General features: G+C 40.1%; 1 protein-coding gene and 1 pseudogene across 1 annotated transcript in view; one reads left to right on the top strand and one right to left on the bottom strand.

Moving 5' to 3' along the window:
* Positions 1–3,039: 3,039 nt before the first annotated feature.
* TNPO3 (transportin 3) overlaps positions 3,040–23,590 on the top strand; it is an 87,895-nt gene continuing 67,344 nt past the window's right edge. Inside the window, exon 1 of the mRNA XM_012789181.2 lies at positions 3,040–3,572. Coding sequence (XP_012644635.1) covers positions 3,453–3,572 — 120 coding nt within the window. The 5' untranslated portion in view covers positions 3,040–3,452. The remainder of the gene's footprint in view (positions 3,573–23,590) is intronic.
* Positions 13,326–13,523, bottom strand: LOC109731237 (cytochrome c oxidase subunit 7C, mitochondrial pseudogene; annotated as a pseudogene).

Raw genomic sequence — 23,590 nt, 5'->3', positions numbered from 1 at the left:
CATACCAACTGAACAAAAACTGAAACAAAACAAACTGAAACTGAACAAAAATATTTTCAATACGTATCATACAATGGAGTAAAGCAATGAGGGAAAAGTTACCCTCTTGCTTTAAAATTCTAATACATCTGTTTTTTTGATTTAACATAGCTAGAGTCCCATGCTCATGATAGAAACAAATTTTTCTATCTCTAGCTGAAATTCTTTGACAGATGGAAAATTGTCAAAAATATGTCATTGAGTTTGAGCTTTTAGGTAATGGATTGACATTTCTTTGTAAATTTGGATTTTTTTTGAGACAGATCAACCAAAAGTTTTCCTTGGGTAGTGTCTTTATTATATAACTCATCCAAAGAAAAATACTTGAAAGTTTTCAAATTTTGAATCAATCGGTCTTTGATATCATTAGAAATATATTTCTATATGTTCTATGAACAAAATATATTTTGGTCATGTATATTCTATAAGCAAATTTGTCTACTGGTTTAATTGAAAATTTCAATTTTGGAGAATGTCTTTTAAAGTCTTTTCCTCATAAATTTCTGAATAAATGATGATAATTAAATTTTTTGTTTTTTGGGCTTTTTGAGAGAGTCCCTATCTGTTGTCCTGGCTAGAGTGCAGTGGTGTCATCATAGCTCCATGCAACGTCAAACTCCTGGGCTCAGCAATCTTCCTGCCTCAGCCTCTGAAGTAGCTGGGACTACAGGGCAAGGGCCACCACACCCAGCTAAATTTTCTATTTTTTGTAGAGTTGAGGATCCTGCTCTTGCTCAGGCTGGTCTTTTTTTTTTTTTTTTTGTTCCAGAGAGAGTCTCACTCTGTTGCCCAGCCTAGCTCATAGCAACCTCAAACTCCTGGGCTCAGGCAATCCTGCTGCCTCAGCCTCCTGAGTAGCTGGGACTACAGGCATGCGCCACCATGCCTGGCTAATTTTTTCTATATATTAGTTGGCCAATTAATTTCTTTCTATTTATAGTAGAGACAGGGTCTTGCTTTGCTCAGATTGGTTTTGAACTCCTGACCTTGAGCAATCCGCCTCGGTCTCCCAGAGTGCTAGGATTACAGGCGTTAGCCACCGCGCCCAGCCTGGTCTGGAACTCCTGACTTCAAGTGATCCATCCACCTAGGCCTCCTGGAGTGCTAGGATTATAGGCGTGAGCCACTGCCTGGCCCTAAAATAGTAATTTTTAAAATCATCCCTCCACTTGAAATTCTTTTTTGTGTGTGTTTGCAAGAATCAAGCTATTCTATAGCTTGCTACATTTTCAAACTCAGACCCAGTTAAAAGTTGTTTAAATTGTTTTTGTTGGAAATTTAATTCTCATTTCATGTGACTAATTTTGTGGATTCACTTTTGACATAAACTAAGTTATTGATGAAAAATTTCACGTCTTAAATATTGTCTTAAGTATTGCCTACTGTACATGTTTACCACTTTTGAATACAACAAACAGCTTTTTCATTGGCTGTGCTGAAGTAAACTGTAATTGCCATTCATCTTTGAATGTGCATTATACTCTCGTCACTTTTTTCTCTTCGTCTTTTTTTATTACTGTCCCAGTCGTAGCTTCTGTATCTGCCTCAGTAATATGCCTTTGTTTAAAATTTAAATATATTTCCATATTTTTATCTAGAAAATAATTATAATTAAAATAGTATCTCAATTTATGATTCTGATTTACATAGGTATCACTCTAACTTGTGTTACCTGCCTAAAATATCCAACTAAATATTAATACATTGTGATATTACATCGGAACACAGAAAAAAGTCAGCTAAACTGAATTAATGTGTTGTTACTGACTAGATTGGTGATGTGTTTATGTGTAACACTAGAAATAATGCCCATATGTTCTGGTACAAACAACAACGTCCTATGAGACGCAGTGGTTAAAATGAATTGTATATTTCTACCAAAACAATTAAGTTTTGTTTAGTGGGAAAAATGAGGATTTGTTACGGTTGCTAAGGGAATTAAAGGAAATCTTGTAACTACAGTGTTTTACACATTGTAAGCAATTATCAAATAGTAGCAGCATGCTGGAAAACCTTTTAAATACTGTAACCTTTTGTCCCAAATTTCTCCATAGTACACACTGCAAGATTTCTATTTTCTTTTGTGAATTGTGAGAGCACTGAGTTTTTTTTTTTTTTTTTTTTTTAGACAGAGTCTCACTCTGTTGCCCAGGCTAGGGTGAGTGCCCTGGGATCAGCCTAGCTCACAGCAACCTCAAACTCCTGGGCTCAAACGATCCTTCTGCCTCAGCCTCCTGAGTAGCTGGGACTACAGGCATGCGCCACCATGCCCGGCTAATTTTTTCTCTATATATTAGTTGGCCAATTAATTTCTTTCTATTTATAGTAGAGACAGGGTCTGGCTCTTGCTCAGGCTGGTTTCAAACTCCTGACCTCAAGCGATCTGCCAGCCTCAGCCTCCCAGAGTGCTAGGATTACAGGCGTGAGCCACGGCGCCCGGCCGATACCACTGATTGTGGATTTGGAAAGAAAGGCACACACAAAAATACAATTCGATGTAATAACCCTAAAGATGTGTGCAAAATGCTCTGGAATTCAGAGTGTCAGGACCAGTAGAACCAAAGATCCCTTTTGGGCATAAGAACTTAGAAAAGGGAGCTGAACAGAGATTCTAGGCATTTGGGATTTATTTCAATGTGGAACGTGTTTCAAATAGTTACTTGACTACGTGTCTGTCTCCTCCAGTAGAGTCAGCGTAGAGCAATGTCTTAAGACATTTTTGGATCTTCAGTACAGTACGGTGGACACTCTACCGATAGCTAAATTGACGCACCGTGACCACCGGGGACAGAAAGGATTCTCCGAAAAGGGATGAGGAAGTCGGAAGGGAAAGAAATGACTTGGATCCATTTCCAAGGCAAGGAGAGCAGCTCAGGTATGGAACACATGGCAGTCGCAAAGCGCCAGCTGGAAGCGAGGAACCGAGAGAACTACGTCGTACCACTTCTGCCCAGCTCCCCGCCCGACAGGATCACTTCCGGGAGGGGGCGGGGAGACAAGAGGAGGCGTGCCGGGAAGGAGGCCGTTTGTAGTGCACCAGACGGAAGTGTGCCAAAGGTATCGGTGCTGCCGTTTCCGGTTCGGGTAAATGCGGCTTAGGTACACAGCGTGGTTTGTGTCGTGCGAAGATAAGCTTCTGACGGCAAGTCACCGAGTGAAGAGGCGAGCACTGGCGTCTCAGAAGTCTGGAGTCTAGGAGAAACAGCGGAAAGGCCAGGAACCTGAATACAACCTTACTGCTGTTTCCGAGGGGGCAACTTCCACGGGGAACCCCTCTGCCCTGGTAACGGCCAAAGAGGAGGAGATGGCGCCAGTCAGGGAGCGGCCGTGGCCGAGACTGTGAGGAAGCGCGAAGGCGGAGCAACCGGGGAAGCCTTGAGAGAAGAATCAGAAGGGCCACTGCCGCCACCACCATGGAAGGCGCAAAACCGACATTGCAGCTCGTGTACCAGGCAGTGCAGGCGCTTTACCACGACCCAGATCCCAGCGGAAAGGAGCGCGCCTCGTTTTGGCTTGGGGAGCTGCAGCGTTCGGTGAGGGGCCAGAGAGGCCGTTCTGCGCCGCGGGGCCGGGGCGTTGTGGGACCTAGGCTCGAGGGGAGAGCCTGAGCCCGGCGGTTGGCCTCGTGAGGTCCTCCTTGGGGAGGAGCTGCTGCTGTGGGGTGGGGCTGCGAAGCTACATCTGTGCCGCTTTTCGGAAACTAGTCGCAGCTGATCGGTCGCGAACTGGCCCTATCCCCACCCCGTAGAATCTGATTTGTAGGTCCTATACTTCTCGCGTGTGGCATCTATCTAGTCTTCCAGTGCTACCCTTGTTATTGCTTCTTAGGCCATGCTTTTCCGTTTTGTCTTCTTTCTACCAAACCCAGCCTGGGTTTCTCCACCTACTACTTAAGGATGCTTTATACATCTCTCTTCTCTGTGCCCAAGTGTTGCATCTGGTAATTTCTTCCTATTCGTAACCTTTCTCATGTCTCACTGTTCTTGCCTATTTTCACTCCAGTTTGAGTCCTTTCTTCTCGAAAGTTCTCAGGTTTCTAGATTCTTACACCTGTGAATTTCTCCTTGCTTTGAAGTGCAACATAATATGAAGAAAAAAATCAATTCTGCTTTTAGAAAATCTTTGGAATTCTCATTTTGCTTCACATTGGTCCTCTAACCTGTTATTTCCCTGAATTTGAGGTTTTTATTTACAAGATGGGTATCATAGCCGCCTTGTTTATTCTATATAACTATATGAGCATCCAGTTTAATTGCACTTACAGTATTTATTGCATTTCCACATTCTTTGATTCACGTTTTATGCTTCATCCCTTAATTTTCACACTCATTTTTGCTGTGCTTTATTTCTATGTGAATGTGTACGAGGGCTGTCCGTAAAGTCTCCAGCCATGTAATATGAAAAATAGAGAAATTTATTAACAAAGGCTGTATACTTTCCGGACAGGCCTTGTATACTTGGTGATCTTACTGACTTCGGTCTTACATCTAAGATTTACTTTACGAATTGCAAAATACTTTGAAAACTAAAGACGCTTATGCAGACTGACAAAATACTCACCTTTACCTTTATTTTTGCATTTTTTTACTCAAGGGATATTTTTTGTTTGCCCCTTTCCCTTTTATCAATTTATTTGAACTCATAATTCATACTTAAAGGTGTGCTGTCTCATTAAATCAGTCCCTAGGCTATAAGTGCATAAATTTAAAAATTTGCAACTTTGACTTTGAATATTACACATAACTGGGGCCTGAGTCCTAGTTTACCTCCTTGGAAGATAAAGGAGCAAGATTCGCTGTAAGTTACACAAGAAAATCATTCACATTATGATCTCATGCAGTGTTTAGTTTCTGTGATCTATCTAGGGAGTTGCAGTTTTTTCCTTTCTTCCTTTAGTTTTCTAAAGTATAAATAGGAGAAATGCTACATGATACTACAAAAGTCATCTCTTACCAACTAAACCTGTTTATTGTTGTGTGTATTTTAAACCAATATTTGCCTACTATGTGCCAACCAACAGCTGTGCTGTGTGTTGGTATTTGGAAATGAACCAAAGATCTCTTCTTACCACTTAGGTAGTTGTGATGATTCAGTGAGTTAATATCTACAAAGAACTTAGAAAAGTTCTTGGAAAATGGAGCTTAAATATACTAGCAATTATTAAAGCGTTGGTCACTTTTCTTTCCTTACATTCCACTGTTTTCTGTTATACCTTACATCATCATCATTACCACTATTAACAATCAGGGTCCCAACAGGAACGGATGGCACACATGACAGAGTAATTTGAGGAGAGTTTATAAAGGTACTAGTATAAGATGCAGTTTCATGTTACCCCAAGAAATAGTGTAAAAAAGTAACCTGTACCCATACTGTTAACATCCTAGCCCAAAAGGGCTAAGAGAGGGAGTAATTACTTGAACTCAGAGTTACTGAATTAGCTGCCTTGAGAGGAGTGATGACTACCTGGTGAAGGAACTCAGTTAGCTTAAATTGACCTTGCAGGGATGGAGCTGGAGAAATGAATATCCTAACGTATTCTCCTAAACTCCTGCTATATTCCCCATGAAACAAACCCAACCAGGAAGCCAGGGACACCATAAACCAGGCATCCTCAAACTACGGACCACATGCAGGCGCACCTAGCACATTTATCCAACTCTCCGGGTGTTTTTGCTGCTGCTGCCTGCCCTGCTTAGCAGCTGACTCGTCTGGGGCCCACAGTGTGCACTCTCCAATGGTCTGGGGGGACAGTGAACTGGCCCCCTGTTTAAAAAGTTTGAGGACCCTTACCATAAACTATTGATAAAGTCTATACAGGTGAGCCTCTTATTAGAACATGGTAGAGAAGGGTGGAAAAGTGGGCCTGGAAAACATCTAGCAGTCACACATCACTTTAAGTCAACTTCAGCATCTGGATTGACAATTCAGCTAATGATTTGGCCTCTTTTCTTTCTTTTCTTTTCTTTTCTTTTCTTTTCTTTTCTTTTCTTTTCTTTTCTTTTCTTTTCTTTTCTTTTCTTTTCTTTCTTTTTCTTTCTTTCTTTTTCTTTCTTTCTTGCAAGAGTCTGTTTATGATTTGGCCTCTTGATTCTTTTACTTTGTTTTTTATTTTAGCTACCTGGTTACACAGTCACATTCAGGATCTTGTCATTACTAAAATGTCTCCAATCCCCCCAAATCACTAATTCAGACATTCTGCTCTGATCACAACCCACTGTTTCCAGTTTGCTGGCTCAATAATCTAAAATAACCTCATGTAGTTATTTTTTGAAGTCTTATGTAATTTTAATTTTCATCACAACTTAAAAATTTTATTTATTTATTTATTTATTTATTTATTTTGAGACAAGGTCTTGCTCTGTTGCTCAGGCTAGAGTGCAGTGCATATTCATAGCTCTCTGCAACCTCAAACTCCTGGGCTCAAGTGATCCACCTGTCTCAGCTTCCTGAGTAGCTGGGACTGAAGGCATAGGCCACCACTTCTGGCTAAGTTTTCTATTTTTTATAGAGACAGAGTCTCATTATGTTGCCCAGTCTGGTCTCAAATTCCTGGCCTTAAGTGATCCTCCTGTCTTGGCCTCCCCAAGTGCTAAGATTACAGGCATGAGCTCTCCACCCAGCCCCAGAATTTTATTTTTAAAACAAAAGTTTTGTGCAGCTTATTTTTCCTGGTGGTATCAAATACCTCTTTCTTTCTTTTTTTTTTATTTCAGCATATTATGGGGGTACAGATTTTAAGGTTTCAATAAATGCACATTCCCCCTTCCCCCCACAAGTCTGAGTCTCCAGCATGACCATCCCCCAGATGGTGCACATCTCACTCATTATATATGTATATACCCACCCCCCTCCCTCCTGCCCAATACCCTAATACTGCAGTACCTATGTGACCACTTAGGTGCTGTTCAGTTAATACCAATTTGCTGGTGAGTATATGTAGTGCTTGTTTTTCCATTCTTGGGAAACTTCACTTAATAGTACGGGTTCCAGCTCTAACCAGGAAAATATAAGATGTGCTATATCACCATTGTTTCTTAGAGCTGAATAGTACTCCATGGTATACATATACCACATTTTATTAATCCATTCTTGGATTGATGGGCACTTGGGCTGTTTCCACAGCCTTGCAATTATGAATTGTGCTGCTATAAACATTCGAGTGCAGGTGTCTTTTTTGTAGAGTGTCATTGGATCTTTTGGGTAGATGCCCAGCAATGGGATTGCTGGATCAAGTGGTAGATTCACTTGTATTGCTTTAAGGTATCTCCATATTGCTTTCCACAGAGGTTGAACTAATTTGCAGTCCCACAAGCAGTGTAGGAGTATAGAATTTTTTTATTTCCATCTTGATTTCTTCATTTATGAAGTAATCATTTAGTAGGAGGTTGTTTAATTTCCACGTTTTTGTGTAGAAATGTGTGTTTCTGTTAGGGTTGATTTCTACTTTTATTCCACTGTGATCTGAGAAGGTACATGGTATGATTTCTATTTTTTAAAATTTCTTGAGATTTACTTTGTGTCCTAGGATATGGTCAATCTCAGAGAATGTCCCGTGAGCTGATGAGAAGAACGTATATTCAGTGGATTTTGGGTAGAATGTCCTGTAAATGTCAGTCAGACCCAGTTGTTCCAAGGTTTTGTTTAAGTCCATTATTTCTTTATTAATTTTCTGTTTGGAGGATCTGTCTTGTGCCGTCAGTGTGGTGTTGAAATCTCCGGTGATTATGGAGTTGCTATTAATCCATTTGCTTAGATCCAGTAAGGTTTGCTTTATGAAACTGGGTGCACCTAAGTTGGGTGCATATATATTTAAAATTGTTATCTCTTCTTGTTGAACTGTGCCCTTCACCATTATATAATGACCCTCTTTGTCTTTCACTACTTTTGTTGCTTTAAAAACTAAATCGTCTGAAGTTAGAACTGCCACGCCAGGCTTCTTTTGGCTTCCACTTGCCTGGAATATTGATCTCCACCCTTTTACTTTTAGTCTATATGCATCCTTGCAGGTTAGATGTGTTTCCTGAAGACAGCATATACTTGGCCTGTATTTTCTTATCCATTCAGCCAGCCTATGTCTCTTGAGTGGAGAGTTTAAGCCATTCACATTTATTGAGAGAACTGATAGGTAAGGTAGATTACTGTTCATTCTGTTGGGTTGGATGTTGTTGCTTTGATTTCTCTCTTGAGCCATTGTATTATCTGGCCTTTAATCTTTAGGTTTTGGTTGTTTTTATATTCATGAGTTTTTATTATGGTGTTCTGTGCATAACACTGTTTTGAGTACTTCTTGTAGGGCTGGTCTTGTCTTGGTGAATTCTCTGAGACTTTGCTTGTCTGAGAATGTCTTTATTTCTCCTTCATATATGAAGCTTAGTTTTGCAGGGAAGAAGATTCTAGGCTGGGCATTGTTTTGTTTCAGAAGAGTGAGAATGGGGCCCCAGTCTCTCCTTGCTTGTAAAGTCTCATTAGAGAAGTCTGGTGTTATTCAAATTGGCTTTTCCTTGTATGTCACTTGCTTCTTTCGTCTTACAGCTCTTAGAAGGGCCTCTTTATTTGATATTTTGGTCAGTCTGATGACTGCATGTCGTGATGTCTTCCTGTTTGCATTGAATCTCCCAGGGGTCCTCTGAGCTTCTTGAACTTGTATATCGAGATTTTGAGCAAGGCCTGGGAAATTTTCCTCTATTATATCTTCAAATAGCTTGTACAACCCTTGGGTGTTGTTCTCTTCCCCTTCTGGTAACCCTATGACCCTCACATTAGGTTTCTTCACATAATCCCACATCTCTTGTAGGCTTTGCTTTTTTCTCTTGTTTCTCCACTCTATCTCTGTGATGGTTTTATTTAGTTGGAGGGTGTTATCTTCAAGCTCTGAGATTCTTTCTTCTGTTTGATCTACCCTGTTCTTGAGACTTTCCACTGTATTTTGTAGTTCCCTGAATTGATTCTTCATTTCCAGGAGTTGGGTTAAACTTTTCTTCATTGTGTCTATTTCTTTTTCCAGATCCTGGAGGTTTTTTGTGGTTTCTTTGTGTTGGTTATTGAGTTGTTGTTGCAGCTCGGTGAGTGTTCTTATGATCCGCATACGGAATTCCTCTTCTGTCATTTTGGTTGCCTGATTTGGGTTGGTGTCCGTTTCTAGGGGGCTGGGGCTCCTCTTTGGGGGAGAGTTTTCCGTTTGGTTATTCATATTTCCTGAGTTCTTTCGCTGATTTTTTTCCCATGTTGATCAGTTGTTGTTTCTTTCCTTTAGGTTTTTGTTTGGGTATTCACACACCTTGTTTAGTTTCTGAGCCATTAGGTGGTGTCTGTGGGTGAGATTCGACCACTCCCTGTATAATGAGTCAGTGGGTGCTGTGAAAAGGCTGTGCAGGATGCCGTCCCTGTCAGTAGGTGGCGCTTGCTTGGAGGAACAGGCTATGCTGTTGATTTTGTGTCCTGTTATCAGCTCTTGTTCTGGGCGGAGCTGGGTTGGGTAAGCCTGCCCTCAGGCACCACCAGTGTTGTTAGCAGGGATCAAAGTTCTGTTCTCTGCTTCCAGGAAGAGCTGTCAGGGCGGGGCTGGAATGGTCTCGCTCAGCCAGAAAGTCTGCTTGTGGGGGTGGGGCTGTCTGCGACCCGCAGTCTGGAGCAGGCCTTGCTTTTTTCCACCCTCCCCAACTCCGCAGCTACTCCTGGGCCTCTGCCAGCAGGCCAGACCACACGCCACCAGGCCTCCCTGGACTGTGATGACAGCGGGGAGGTTCCCTGCACCAGAATGCCACCTGGGCTGGGCGCACGGCCTCCCTTTGGGGGGAGGGTTGCCCTCTAGGACACTGATCTGCCCCTGGAGGCACACACACCTCAGCAGGCTGTTCACAAATATCCCTTCTGTGTCCCGGGCAATGCTAGACCTCGGTGCACGGGATCTGGTCTGCAGGTCCGACCTCTGGGTCCCAGAGTTCGAACTGTATCCCCACTAGGGAGAGGAGTTCTGGTCCCAATTCACCCACAGGGAGCCCAAGCTGTGTCTGTGTCTCTCAGCCTCTGAGTCGGCACCGTTCTCCTGGGAACACCATGCCAGCAGCACCTGGGAGGGCTGGTGGGTAGGGAGCTCACTGTCTGAGTTCCCCTTAGTCAGCTGTAGGGTCCCAAAAGGGAAGGTCCCGTTCCCTGGAGGTGCTTCCGGCTGGTGGCTGTATTTTCTCTCTGGGCAGCCGTGGGTAGGGTTGGGGGAGGGGAGGAGGAGGCAATATGGCGCCTGCCGCTGCTCGAGTCCGTGCACAGGGAGGTGCCCCGAGGGATTTGGGAGTCTGGTGCCGTGTCCGCTATAGGCTCACCGCTAGCTGGCTGCGGCCGTCTCTGGGCTGGTGTCCGCAGGTCTCTCCACACGCTGGGGAGCCCACCAGCAGTCCCAAATGCAGGGGAGGGGAAAGGTGATTTATCCACCTATCCTTGCCACTGGTCTCCGGGCTGCTCCGGCGGTCTCAGCTTCCAGTTCTCCTCCTCAGCCTCCTCCCGTGGAGTCTCCCGGGGTCTCAGGTAACCCTCCTTCCGGCCCTCGTCTGCTGTATGCTCGCCTTCTTGCTTCTTTTTTCTAATTTCTGGTAGAATCTGTCTTTTCTGCAGAGACATTGTTTCTGGCGGTGTTTCTCGTCCGCCATCTTGATCCTCCCTCCTCTTTCTTTCTTTTTTAACATTTGTTTTGTTTTCTGTATATCTACAATAATTCATCACAAAAAATCTGTCAGTAGTGTAAATAGGCTCTTTGTTCAGACTGTAATTTGTTTTGTTTTTTGGCTGTAGGAAACATCTATCTTGAGAGCTTTCCATCTCCCTGCTTCAATCTGGCCTGCTTCTCTAGGTCTGTTGCATAATTATTGTCCTGGGATCCCTGTTTGATCCTCTTGAGGAGTTCTCTTCATCTGGTTGTTGAGTTGGATCCACTTGATTCCTAGATCCCATGATCTATTCCTGGATCACTCATTTGATGGTTAATAGAGAAGGAAACCTTCACCCCTTCTCTTATTGTCTTTATGTTGGTCTTTGTGTGTGTGTACTGCTTTTACCTTGAGAGGAGTGCGATAGTCTTCTGCCATGGGTTTATAAACTAGGCTGTCAGTATTGCAAAGACAGATGTCGGAATGAGGCCAAGGGCCAGGGTATAGATCTCACTATTAAGTATGTAGGGCTTTTTTTTGTTTTTTTTTTTTTTTTTTTTTTTTGAGACAGAGTCTCACTCTGTTGCCTGGACTAGAGTGCCGTGGCTGTCAGCCTAGCTCACAGCAACCTCGATCTCCTAGGCTCAAGCAATCCTCCTGCCTCAGCCTCCCAAGTAGCTGGGACTACAGGCATGCACCACCATGCCTGGCTAATTTTTTCTATATATATTTTTAGTTGGGCAATTCTGTCTTTAGTAGAGACAGGGTCTCGCTCTTGCTCAGGCTGGTTTCGAACTCTTGACCTTGAGCGATACGCCTGCCTCAGCCTCCCAGAGTGCTAGGATTACAGGCGTGAGCCACCGCGCCCGGCCAGTATGTAGGTTTTAATTTAATCTCCTGTTTTCAGTATGATACTCCTGTTTTTAGCTGAGTGTGTTGTCCAGGTGTCTGGAATCACTCTGTTTCAATCTTTCCACAGTAAACCTTGAGTCTTCTGTTATAATGGGAGAGCAGTAACCTGACTGCTGAAGAGTCAGGGAGAAAATCTGGGAGTCTAACTGCTTTTTATACAGATTTTGAACCCATTCCCTTTTGTTCTACCTGTGTGTCTGCCTTCATATGTACCTGGTGCTTTTAATTCCCCAGCCTTCCTAGGGTTTTGCAACATGAAGCTGTTTGCCCGTTCCCTTTCCCATTCTTAACTCATCCTTCCTCCCTATCCCCAGACAAATGTAAGCCTTCTCAGATCTGCTAAGACAGTCAGTCATCCGTTAGCTTTCCAGTTTCCACAGTTTTGTTGGTATCTGTTGTCTGTTCCCATTCCCTCTGTCCTTGTGAGTTTTTACCATTTATTTACTTTTAAATCTTTTTGTTCTGATATTAGTGGATTTTGGAAGGGACCTGAGAGCAAACAGATGTGCTCAATCAGTTCAGTCATCTTAAGCAGAAGTCTCCGCATTAGTTCTCAAATTTCATTGAAACCTCAGTCCATTGACTGCCTCTTACTTTTTCTTTATTAGGCTTTCCTGTCTTCTGTCTTTATCCAATTTGGATTCCAAGGTCCATCATTCTAGTCACTTTATTAAATATACTGTCATCCCTCCTCTCTCATTTGGTACAACTTCAGCATGCGTTTATCCAGCTGCTTTGCCTCCTGTCAGATCTCGCTCTGCATCTCTTCTGAAATCTCTGGGATCTTGATGTTTTGGGTTTATTCCACGTCTCACCTGCATCTTCCGACTCCTTGTTTTTTTTTTTCCCCATAGGGATGGGATCTTGCTCTGTCACCAGGCTGGAGTGCAGTGGCATGCACAATCATAGCTCACTGCAGCCTGGAACTCCTGGGCCCAAATGATCCTCCCACAACAACCTCCTGAATAGCTGAGACTATAGGTGAATGGCACCATACCTGGCTAATTTTAAAAATTTTTCGTAGAGACAGGGTCTTGTTATGTTGCCCAGGCTAGTCTTGAACTTCTTGGCCTCAAGCAATCCTCCTGCTTCTGCCTCCCAAAGTGTTAGGCTTATAGGCATGTAGGCCACCATGCCCAAACTGTTTTACTGAGTCCTTCCTGTCCACCTTCAGATAACTGTAATATTTCCCATAGTAAGCAAATATCTTGGGGGGCAGGGAATGCTACCTTTGCTCACCTTTGTTATTTCTTTGATTTCATTCTTCTGTGCTTTTACTCCTTCCCAACCCTGTCTTTCCAACCCTGCAGAAACTAACCCATCTTTTCAAAGCCTAACCTAAATTCTACATTCTCCTTGAAGTCTTAACTGGTTCTCTTTAGCTGAAAGTCATTTCTGCCCCCACTGAATGCCTGGAGCTCTTTATTTCATTGCATTTGCTTTTTTTTTTTTTTTTTAATCTTTCTGAAAATGTGTTTTGTCTCCCCCACTAGACTGTGGGATCCTTGTCACATTTGCTTATAAAGTCCAATGCCCATAGTTGAAGGAATAAACCATGGTTATTAAGAAAAGGAAATCAAGATGCCTTACACATAAGGCTTTAAATTTTTTTTTTTCATATCTTAAGTTTAGTTACAAACATATCTAGTATGCTATGATTTCAAGAGTTTGATCCATTTTTCAAAGGGATTGCACCTCTTAAAACGCTCTTCATATCTGTTGGATGGATAATTAAAACATCTTCTTAAGCAGTTGGTGTCTTACTGTAAAGAAAGGTGCAGCAAATCCAGATCCAAAGTACAAAGTCATCATAATTAGTAACCGCCACTTATTTTACACTGAAAATGGCAAATTCTTCCTGGAGTCCTCCTCATAGTGGCTCCTACGGAAAATAGAGGTTGTGAACTTCTGCATGCTTTGTGCCAACATGGTGCTGTTGGAAGCTTTGTGAAAGGCACAGAAACTGAAGGTGGTAGAAATGGCGGCACCACGCTAAGTTCTAAAAATGTTTGTTGATGGAATACCTGTATGTGGGCACCTCTAAAGGATGGTTGGATAAAAGTTGTCTTTATCTGCATATTTTATTTCTTTTTTTTTTTTTTGAGACAGAGTCTCACTTTGTTGCCCAGGCTAGAGTGAGTGCCATGGCGTCAGCCTAGCTCACAGCAACCTCAAACTCCTGGGCTCAAGCAATCCTTCTGCCTCAGCCTCCCGAGTAGCTGGGACTACAGGCATGTGCCACCATGCCCGGCTAATTTTTTCTAAATATATTAGTTGGCCAATTAATTTCTTTCTATTTATAGTAGAGACAGGGTCTTGCTCTTGCTCAGGGTGGTTTTGAACTCCTGACCTCGAGCGATCCGCCCGCCTCGGCCTCCCAGAGAGCTAGGATTACAGGCGTGAGCTACTGCGCCCGGCCTTGCATATTTTATTTCTTTTTGTTACCATTCTTCACTGTATCCATGATTAATTAAAAATAAAGGCCGGGCGCGGTGGCTCACGCCTGTAATCCTAGCTCTCTGGGAGGCCGAGGCGGGCGGATCGCTCGAGGTCGGGAGTTCGAAACCAGCCTGAGCAAGAGCGAGACCCGTCTCTACTATAAATAGAAAGAAACGAATTGGCCAACTAATATATATAGAAAAAATTAGCCGGGCATGGTGGCTCATGCCTGTAGTCCCAGCTACTTGGGAGGCTGAGACAGAAGGATCGCTTGAGCCCAGGAGTTTGAGGTTGCTGTGAGCTAGGCTGACGCCACGGCACTCACTCTAGCCTAGGCAACAAAGCAAGACTCTGTCTCAAAAAAAAAAAAAAAAAAAAAAAAAACAATTTTCAGCCTCCTGTGAATACTCTTGTTTTCAGTCTTTCTATCTTTTGTATTTTAAAAAAAAACCCTTTATGAAATTTTTGTATTGCCCTCATTTTATGCTTGCAAACACTCAGGTGCAGAAAGGGAGAGGAACTTTTTGACTCAATAAGGCTTTTTTGAAGTAGTTATTAAGTGGCATTTGTAACCAAAAGTCTGTTTTAATGTAGTAATAAACAAGTTTTAATTTTTGATTCAAATTGATGAAGAATACAATTTGCTTGGCTTGCTACAAAACCATTTTCAAGAATATCATTTTGCAAAACTTATTATCTTTATTCCTCTCCACCACCCACATTACTAATCTTAGAGTCATTTAGTGTAGTTCCAATGACCTGGTGACAATACATTTGGTATAGAGGTGCAATTTGGACATGATTTCGCCTATGCTAATAGTTAGCATCTTTTATCTTTTTCTAATATTTGTATAAAACAGCCATTTTCTGAAGAATCTGTGCTCATTACTCTGAGCTTTTTTCTACCAAAATTCTTAGAAATCTATAGCCATGATTATGTTTTATGTGATGGGCAGATATCAATAACTTCAAAGTGTTCTGAAAGAAAGATTATTTTGAGACAGATCTTAAAGGAATCCTTATCTAATAGTAGCTTGTTCTGAACATTTAGTAGCTTACTTTGTCCACCTTCAGTAACCAAAATTAGACAATGTAGAAAGCTATGGAAGAAAGGACTGTCTTTTTAGGGCCAATGAATTATGCTACTCAGTTCTAAGTTTGCAATTTAAATTGTAAGTAGGAGAAGACTTACAGAAACAGTCTGGATTAGAAGTTACCTGAAATGTTTCATAGCCCAATCTGGAAACTGAAAAAGCATGAAAAGCACAAAAGACATAAAGAGATGAAACAAAATCATGCTTTGATGGACTCATTTGGCATTGTCATGTTTGGTTTATCACATGTCCATGGGAATTTTCTTCTTAGATTTCATATAGAAAGGTCATGGAATATCAGGTTCAAATTTCTTTCCTGGTACTTTTCCTCTTTGGAATTTCTTGATTCTTTAGCCTAGTTCTAAAACCCAGTCAGTGTTTTTGTTTTTTTCTATAACAATTTAGATACTGATTTATCTGAAAATTTAGGCTTTTTTTTGGGTATGTGTGCTTATGTTCTCATTTTCCAGTCAAGTGACCCTTAAAACATGAGGCTTTTGAAAGGAAAGCCTAGAAAATAGAAAATGTTCCTATACAATTTCTATGGATCAGCTAGTTCAGCGAATGTAGGAATACTCTATGCCTGCACTGGTAGGAACTGAGAGTATGTAAGTAAATAATAAAAATCAGGCTGGGCGCGGTGGCTCACACCTGTAATCCTAGCACTCTGGGAGGCCGAGGCGGGTGGATTGCTCGAGGTCAGGAGTTCGAAACCAGCCTGAACAAGAGTGAGACCCCGTCTCTACTATAAATAGAAAGAAATTAATTGGCCAACTAATATATATAGAAAAAAATTAGCTGGGCATGGTGGCACATGCCTGTAGTCCCAGCTACTCAGGAGGCTGAGGCAGGAGGATTGCTTGAGCCCAGGAGTTTGAGGTTGCTGTGAGCTAGGCTGATGCTACAGCACTCACTCTAGCCTGTGCAACAAAGCGAGACTATCTCAAAAAAATAATAATAATAATAATAAAAATCAAAGGCCTTTATCCCAAAGCATTTATCATTTGTCCAATATGATAGCTACTGGCCAGGTGTAACTATTTAAATTTAAATTAATTGAAAGTAAATAAAAGTTAAAATTGATTCCTTATTTGCACTATACACATTCCAAGTATTGGACAGTGTAAATAATGGAACGTTTCATGTCTTTGGAGTATTGGAGTTTGCATATGTGAATTTGTAATGGTATTTCTGTTGTCATGGTAGGCTGTTATCTGGTGGGATTCCTCTGTATTTGGATTAGTTTATTTCTTGTCTTGCCAGGCCTCGGGCCATAGTTGATGGTTTTATTCAGGATATAAAATTATCAGGGCAATGCTTCGTTTTCTAATTATAACATAGTTTTTCCAAAGCCTGTCAGATGCTTCTTCATTCTTTCATGGGTGATTGCACTGATGTTTATGGAGAAAATGGAATAGGTTTCATGGATTTTTTTTATTGTGGTAAAATATTCAGAACATAAAATTTACTATTTTAACCATTTTTAAATGTGTAGTTCAGTGACATTAAGTATATTCACATTGTTGTGCAGCCATCACCATCTTCCATCTTCAGAACTTTTTCATCTTATAAAACTGAAGGTATACCCATTAAACACACCCTAGCAACCACCATTCTTTCTGGCTCTGAATTTGACTACTCTAGGTACCTCATGTAAGTGGGATTATACAGTGTTTAGCTTTTTGGTGACAGCCTTTTCTCCCTTAGCATAATATCCTCAGGGTTCAGTCATGTAGCATGTGTCAGAATTTTCTTTTTAAAGTTGAATAAATTCCATTGGATGTATTTACCACATTTTGTTTATCTATTCATCCATCAGTGGACACTTGCTTCCACCTTTGTGAATAATGCTGCTATGAACGTGGGTGTACAAATATCTGTGGGAGTCCCTGCTTTCAGTTCTTTTGGATATATAATATGCCCAGAAGTGGAATGGCTGGATCATATGGTAATTCTTTGTTAATTTATTTATTTATTTTTTTGAGGAACCACGATACTATTTTCCAGATTTTTTAGAATTTTAAGCTCTGTTGAACGTAAAAACAGATTGATAGGAAGTTGAGATTACTCACTTCAGACTACCTGTTCTGTAGTTCCCTAGCTTGTACCATGATATTGAAATAGTACCACAGTGTTTTACATCTGTACCAATGAAGCCCCAGAGAGAAGCCTTATTTCTTTTTCTTGAAAGTTCACAGTATTGCCAAAAGGCATAATTTTGTAGTGTTTGGCTGCAGCACCTCTTAAAAGTATTGTCTTAATACTCTTCTGGTGGAGTTTCCAAAATGAAAATATTAGGAAACAGGTATTTTTTTCTTTTGGTGAGTTTTCTGTTGACAGAGTTAACGTTATAGTTTTTGCTTGTTTTTTCTTAAGCCCATAGCACAATTTCTTTGTTTTTTGTCTGAATTCATTGTTTTCTTGTTATATTTTCTGTCTCAGCCATAGTGTAATACTGTTTTAACAGTTATCCTCAAAGCAAGAGAATATATTTGGAACTAGACTTGAAAATATGTTTTTATATAAGCATTCAGAGTTTATTCTTACACTTTTACAATGCTTTTAGCTAGAGACCTGACATTTGTATAAGTTTGAAAAGTTTGAGTCTTCAGCACTGTGCTAACATATACTTATTTAGTATGTGTGATAAAATTCTTATCTGGTTTATATGGTTATTAATGTCAAACTTGCTCACGTAGGAATAGAGACTAGTGAGGAAAGGAAATACGTTTTCTATATTTTTGGCAATTAGGAAGCCTTTGTATGGGTTTCATTGAAATGGTTTCAAGTTTGGCATTTTTTACTTTTAAAGCAGGGCTGCCTAGAGTAATTAATAAGGGGTACAATTAAGTGATTATCAAGTAATGCATGCCTTAGTCATTCCCAACTGAAGTTGATTTTATAGATCCAAACTTATTTATCTTTTTTCAGGGCCATTCTTGGGGTTAATATTCACATTCACAAGTGATTGACGATTTTAAATTTTTGTAGGGATTCTTGTCATGAAAAAATTGGGACAAGGTATATCTCAGTACCATTTTATGTGTGTTTGACAGCTACAAAGTTGACAGCTATGGAAATCATTATGACATAGGATTGTTTGAAAATACTTGTAGAAGCGCTGGGATTTCAACAGAAACTGGGGAGACCACTGTGTGCAGTGCTATCATTTGGCCTTATTGATTCCTTTCTTTGCCATTAAGATAGAACAGTGCATGTGGGCACTACAGTGTTCTGAAATTGATTTAGTGAGTGTTTTGAGTCTGAATGGCTTATGTTTTAAATAATTGTTTTGAGCTAAGAATGTCTTCCCCTCCCATATGGGAACTGATTTTTTTCTTTCTGATTCAATTGTTATGGAGATGGCTGTGAAAATGTAAGTTGGCTGAACTTACCTCTATGATGAACTTTTTTGCTTTTAGAAAAGTTTTTATGCATACGAGGGTTTTTTGTGGATCTGGGAGCTTGCTAAGGGCTTTGTGGTTATTTTTCTTTTACAACTTTTTTGGAGGGTGGGAGTCCTTTACTTATCACTGCTGTGGTGAAGATATAGGCTAAGTTTCATTTCATAATGGTTTCTGTGTTTTAGGCCATGTTGCAGAAGAAGTTATATTGAAAAATATTTTTAGGTAGTGATGGTTATCTTACATGCTCCTCAGCTTATTTTTTTAAAAATAATATCCTTTCAAAACATCTTCTCTGCGCAATCAGACAAAATCATCTTCTCTGCCCGCTGTGAGAAAAAATCATCAGTAAGTGATTTGTTGTGGCAGATCTATCAAATTGTCTCAGATTTGTAAAATTCCCATAAAGGATTAAATATAAGAATTTAAGATAGTTGATGACTTACAAATTATTTTTTGTGTTTCAGGTAATTTAGACTTATTCTTTATTTGACTCATGAAGATGATTTTTTCTTCATTTGAGAAATCCTGGTTTTTGTAGCTCTGTACCACATTGTTGCAGGCCATGTATCTAAAATGTTGCTTTGGTTAATTTATAGTTTTCTTTTTAAGAGTTCTTTTTATTCTGTTCTGGTAGAGTCTTCCCTTCCCAAATAAATCTACCCAGTATGCTATAAATCTTGGAAAGTCTTCATTTAACAAATATATCAGTCACTGATTGAAATGCTTAAAAAAAATGCAGCAACCTGACACTTTTATGTTACTTTTCAGGTCTCATGTAATTATCTGTATTTCTAGAATCTCATTTTCTATTTGCCAGACCTCTTTGATACTTACTGTTTTAAGTAATTCTGCTTATTTTGAGAAGTTTTTGTGTAGGATTAACTAGCATCCCTAATCTGCTTCTAATTCTTGGCAGCTAATGAAGCTGTAGGCTCCTATCTGGGTGTGTTCTTGCATTGTTGAAGGCCTGCTCAGTGATTTCAGTTGATTTGGCAATTTTAGAAATGTTGGTGTAGAAGTGAGTCTTGGAGCAACAGTGCACCATTAAAGAAAAAAAGCGGGCAAGTACTTTAAGGCTCTGCTGTGAAGTATAATGGAGGACTTAGAGCATGTTAGTGAAAGGATTGCTGGGCCATAGCCTGCCTCATATTCATCACATAGTCATGGAAATATCTTTTGAAAAGACTGATATAAAGGCCTACTCTGCTACTGCTTTGTGAAATGGAAGATTGGAATTAGATTCTTAAATGGAAAATATTCTCTTGTTGCAGCCTCTTTGAAATGTGCTGCTAGTGGGAGCTGCAGCTTCCTCCTGCTGACTCTGAGCCCCAGGCTTCGGTTGAGATGGTCCTTTCAGAAATGTGGAGCTTAGTCCAAGCCTGGATTTCAGTGGGTAGCACCTGGCATCTGTGGCTAGAAAGTCCTATGAAGTGTAAGTGCTTTATTCTCTCCTTGTAAAGAATCCCTTTTCCTTCTGTGATTCTCTTCCTTCTTTCTGTAGCTTTAGCAGAAAGGGAGAACAGTGAGCAATGAACTATAGCGTCATGATTTGGTTGTACCTTCTTTATGACTCATTGATCAAAACAAGATAATTGTTACTTTTTGGGTGTAACCAATTCTTAAACCTCCCTACAATTCAAAATAAAGTGATAAATTATGACCCTTAACATTTAGTAGTAACATTTTCACCTCAGGTGATTTTCATTGATAATTTACTTAGTAGCTTTACTACTCAAGTTTGCCAGGTTTCTTTAGAATTCACTCTTATAGTTCTTTTTCCTAAAAAGAAACACAGTATTTGAAAAGAGAGGCACATTTGACCAGTGGGTGAGTCAGTACCAAGATAAATAAGGATACTTGAAATTAGAAGATATTAGAACTCTTCTTTCCTTTTGCTTCTACTCGATAGATACATTTGCACAAGAGTAATTCAGGAATTTTTCTAAGACCAATTCCCCATAGAAGTGGCCTAGGAAATACATATAGTTGCCATCTATATTTTAGTTAAAAAATAAAGCACCCCAAACTAGATAATACCAAAATGAGCATTAGAAGATGCAAATTTTATATTTGGTTTAGTTGCCTGGGTCCAAACATCATTCTCTTTTTTTCCTATTTTAGACATACTGGTAATATCTTAAAGTAAGCTCATTCCAGAAGAGACTCCTATTTTTTTTAGAATTTGAGGTTCCCTTCACTGAAAATTTTCTGAAGTTTTTAAATCTTCAGATTTTAGCTAGGAAAATATTGAACTTCTTCTCATCACTAAAATGTGTAAAAGATACATATTTATTTTTTTGAGACAGAGTCTCAATTCGTTGCCCAGTCTAGAGTGAGTGCCGTGGCGTCAGCCTAGCTCACAGCTACCTCGATCTCCTGGGCTTAAGCGATCCTACTGCCTCAGCCTCCCGAGTAGCTGGAACTACAGGCATGTGCCACTATGCCCAGCTAATTTTTTGTATATATATTTTTAGTTGGTCAATTAATTTCTATTTTTAGTAGAAACATTTCTTTCTATTTTTAGTAGAGATGGGGTCTTGCTCAGTCTCGTTTCGAACTCCTGACCTCAAGCAATCTGCCCACCTTGGCCTCCCAGAATGCTAGGATTAAGGCGTGAGCCACCACGCTCGCCTAAAAGATACGTATTTAAACAAAACCAAACCAATATTCCATCTTGGCAAGGCCAGTGAAGTTTTACAAATGTGAGGACTCAATGAAAAATGTCTCATCTTCTCAGGGCCTTTGTGTTTAACTTTAAAGAACTGATTTGCTTGTTCTCTGTTGCCCATTCTTTCTCTAAACATTTTGGATTTTGTCCTGATAGGTGTTCCCAATCCAGTAAGTATCTCAGCTACTTGGTAATTTCTAAGAATGGGGCTTCATGTTTGGGAGACAAAGAGATGTTACAGACTTATGAGATGATGGTATCTTGTTATTTGCTTCATATTTAACTATATAATACCTGCCTTGGCCAAAATATTTATCTATGCATTTCAGGAGATGCAGAGATAATTAAGATTGTGTTTTACTTTTGAAGAGAGCTTGCCATCTATTGGAAAAGATGAACAAAGGCCCAGGTAGTTAAGATACAAAGTTCTACAATTGAGCTGTTAGTATGAAGGGTACTGTGGTAGTAGGGTTAAAGGATCCATTTATTTCTGCTAGAGACTTCTTTTCTAAGTTGGTTATTTTTAGATTTATTTAATTACAGAATGATTCAGACTAAAACTTGATTTGTACTGTAAAATCAGAGTAATTGTAATTCGTGTTTGCCAGCTTTTTTTTTCTTGCATGTTATACAGTTATTGGTATATTCCATGTTAGCATTTTAAACTAGCCTGTCTAAAAGAATTGTGGGACTGTTGTAGTATGTAGATATCAACCTGGGAACTGTTAGGTTATGGAGAAGTTGTGACCTGCAGTCTTATCGATTTTCTGCTTATAGAAAAACATTTTTAAACTTTTTTTTTTTTTTTTTTTTTTTAAGAGATGAGGTCTTGTTCTGTCTTCCTTGCTGGAGCACAGTGGCACAATCATAGCTTACTGCAGACTTGAACTTCTGGGCTCAAGCCATTCTCCCATCTCAGCCTCCTGAGTAGCAGGAACTATAGGCATGTGCTACTTTACCAGGTGTAAACTTTTTTTTTAAAACATAGTTTTATTATTTATGACTTTTTCTTTTTTTTCCAGTGGTAGCAGTTCACATTGTAAGGACTTTAAACTTTTTTTATTGAAAGACAATTTTCTTACACATAGTAAAGTGTACTATCTTTAAATGTATAGCTCAGTGTTTTTTTTACTTTATGTGTACATTTCAGTAATCACTAATAACATCAAGGTATAGAACATTTCATTACTTCTACAGGTTCCCAAATACCTCTTCCCAGTAAATCATTTCCTCCTTCCCAGCAACCACTATTCTGACTTGTATCACCATGGATTAGTTTGCCTGTTTTTTAAAAAGCAGCTTTAGTCTAATATTATTCACACAACTACAGTTCACTCATTTAAAGTATAGAATTCAATGATGGTTTTTACTGTGTTTATAGATTTGTGCTTTCATTACCACAGTCAAATTTAGAACATTCGCATCACACCAAAAAGTAACCTGTACCCCTTGGCCTGTCTTCTCCCTCCACCTTCAGTCTCAACCCTGGGCAGCCACTAATTGTCTATTCTAGATATTTCATATAAATGGAATCATATAGTTTGTGGTACTTTGTGACTGGCTTCTTTCACTTACTATGTTTTCGAGGTTCATCCATGTTATAGTGCATATGTCATCATTCATTTTTATGGCTGAACAATATTTCATTCTTTGTATATGCCACATTTTATCTATTCAGTGGTCAGTGGACATTGGAGGTATTTCCACTTTTTGGCTATTTATGAATAGCCAAAAAGTGTTCCTGGAGTGAACACTTATGTACAAGTGTTAGTGGAATTTTGAGGTTATAGAATAACTCTATTTTTAATCTTTCAAGGAATGGCATCCTGTTTCCAGATCTCTGCACCATTTTATATTCCTATCTGCAGTGTATTAGAGTTCCTCCTTTTCCACATCCTCACCAACACTTGTTATGCCTTTTTGATTATAGCCATCCTAGTGGGTATGAAGTGATGTCTGATATGGTGTTTTCTTTTTTGTTTGTTTTGGTTTTTTTTCTCGATACAGCCTTGCTCTTTTACCCAGGCTGAAGTGGAGTAGCCCGATCATAGGTTACTGCAGCCTGGAACTCTTGGGCTCAAGTGATTCCCCCACCTCAGCCTCCTGAGTAGGTAGGGGTACAGGCATGCACCTCCACACCCAGCTAATTTTTTAAAAAAAATTTTGTGGAGACAGAGGTCTCACTGTGTTGCCCTAGGGGGCTGATCTCAAACTCCAGACTTGCCTTGGCTTCCCAAGGTGTTGAGATTACAGGCGTGAGCCACCCAGCCTGGCCTCTTTATAGTTTTGATTTGCGTTTCCTGATGGCTAATTGTGGTGAGTATCTTTTCATATGTTTATTGGCCATTCTTATATTTTTAGAGAAAAGTCTCTTCAAGTCCTTTGTCC

The sequence above is a fragment of the Microcebus murinus genome, chromosome 9, assembly GCF_040939455.1.
Source record: "Microcebus murinus isolate Inina chromosome 9, M.murinus_Inina_mat1.0, whole genome shotgun sequence".
In the NCBI taxonomy this organism is placed as follows: Eukaryota; Metazoa; Chordata; class Mammalia; order Primates; family Cheirogaleidae; genus Microcebus; species Microcebus murinus.
The sequence above is the reverse complement of the archived record's forward strand: the minus strand, read 5'-3'. Positions and strand labels throughout refer to the sequence as shown.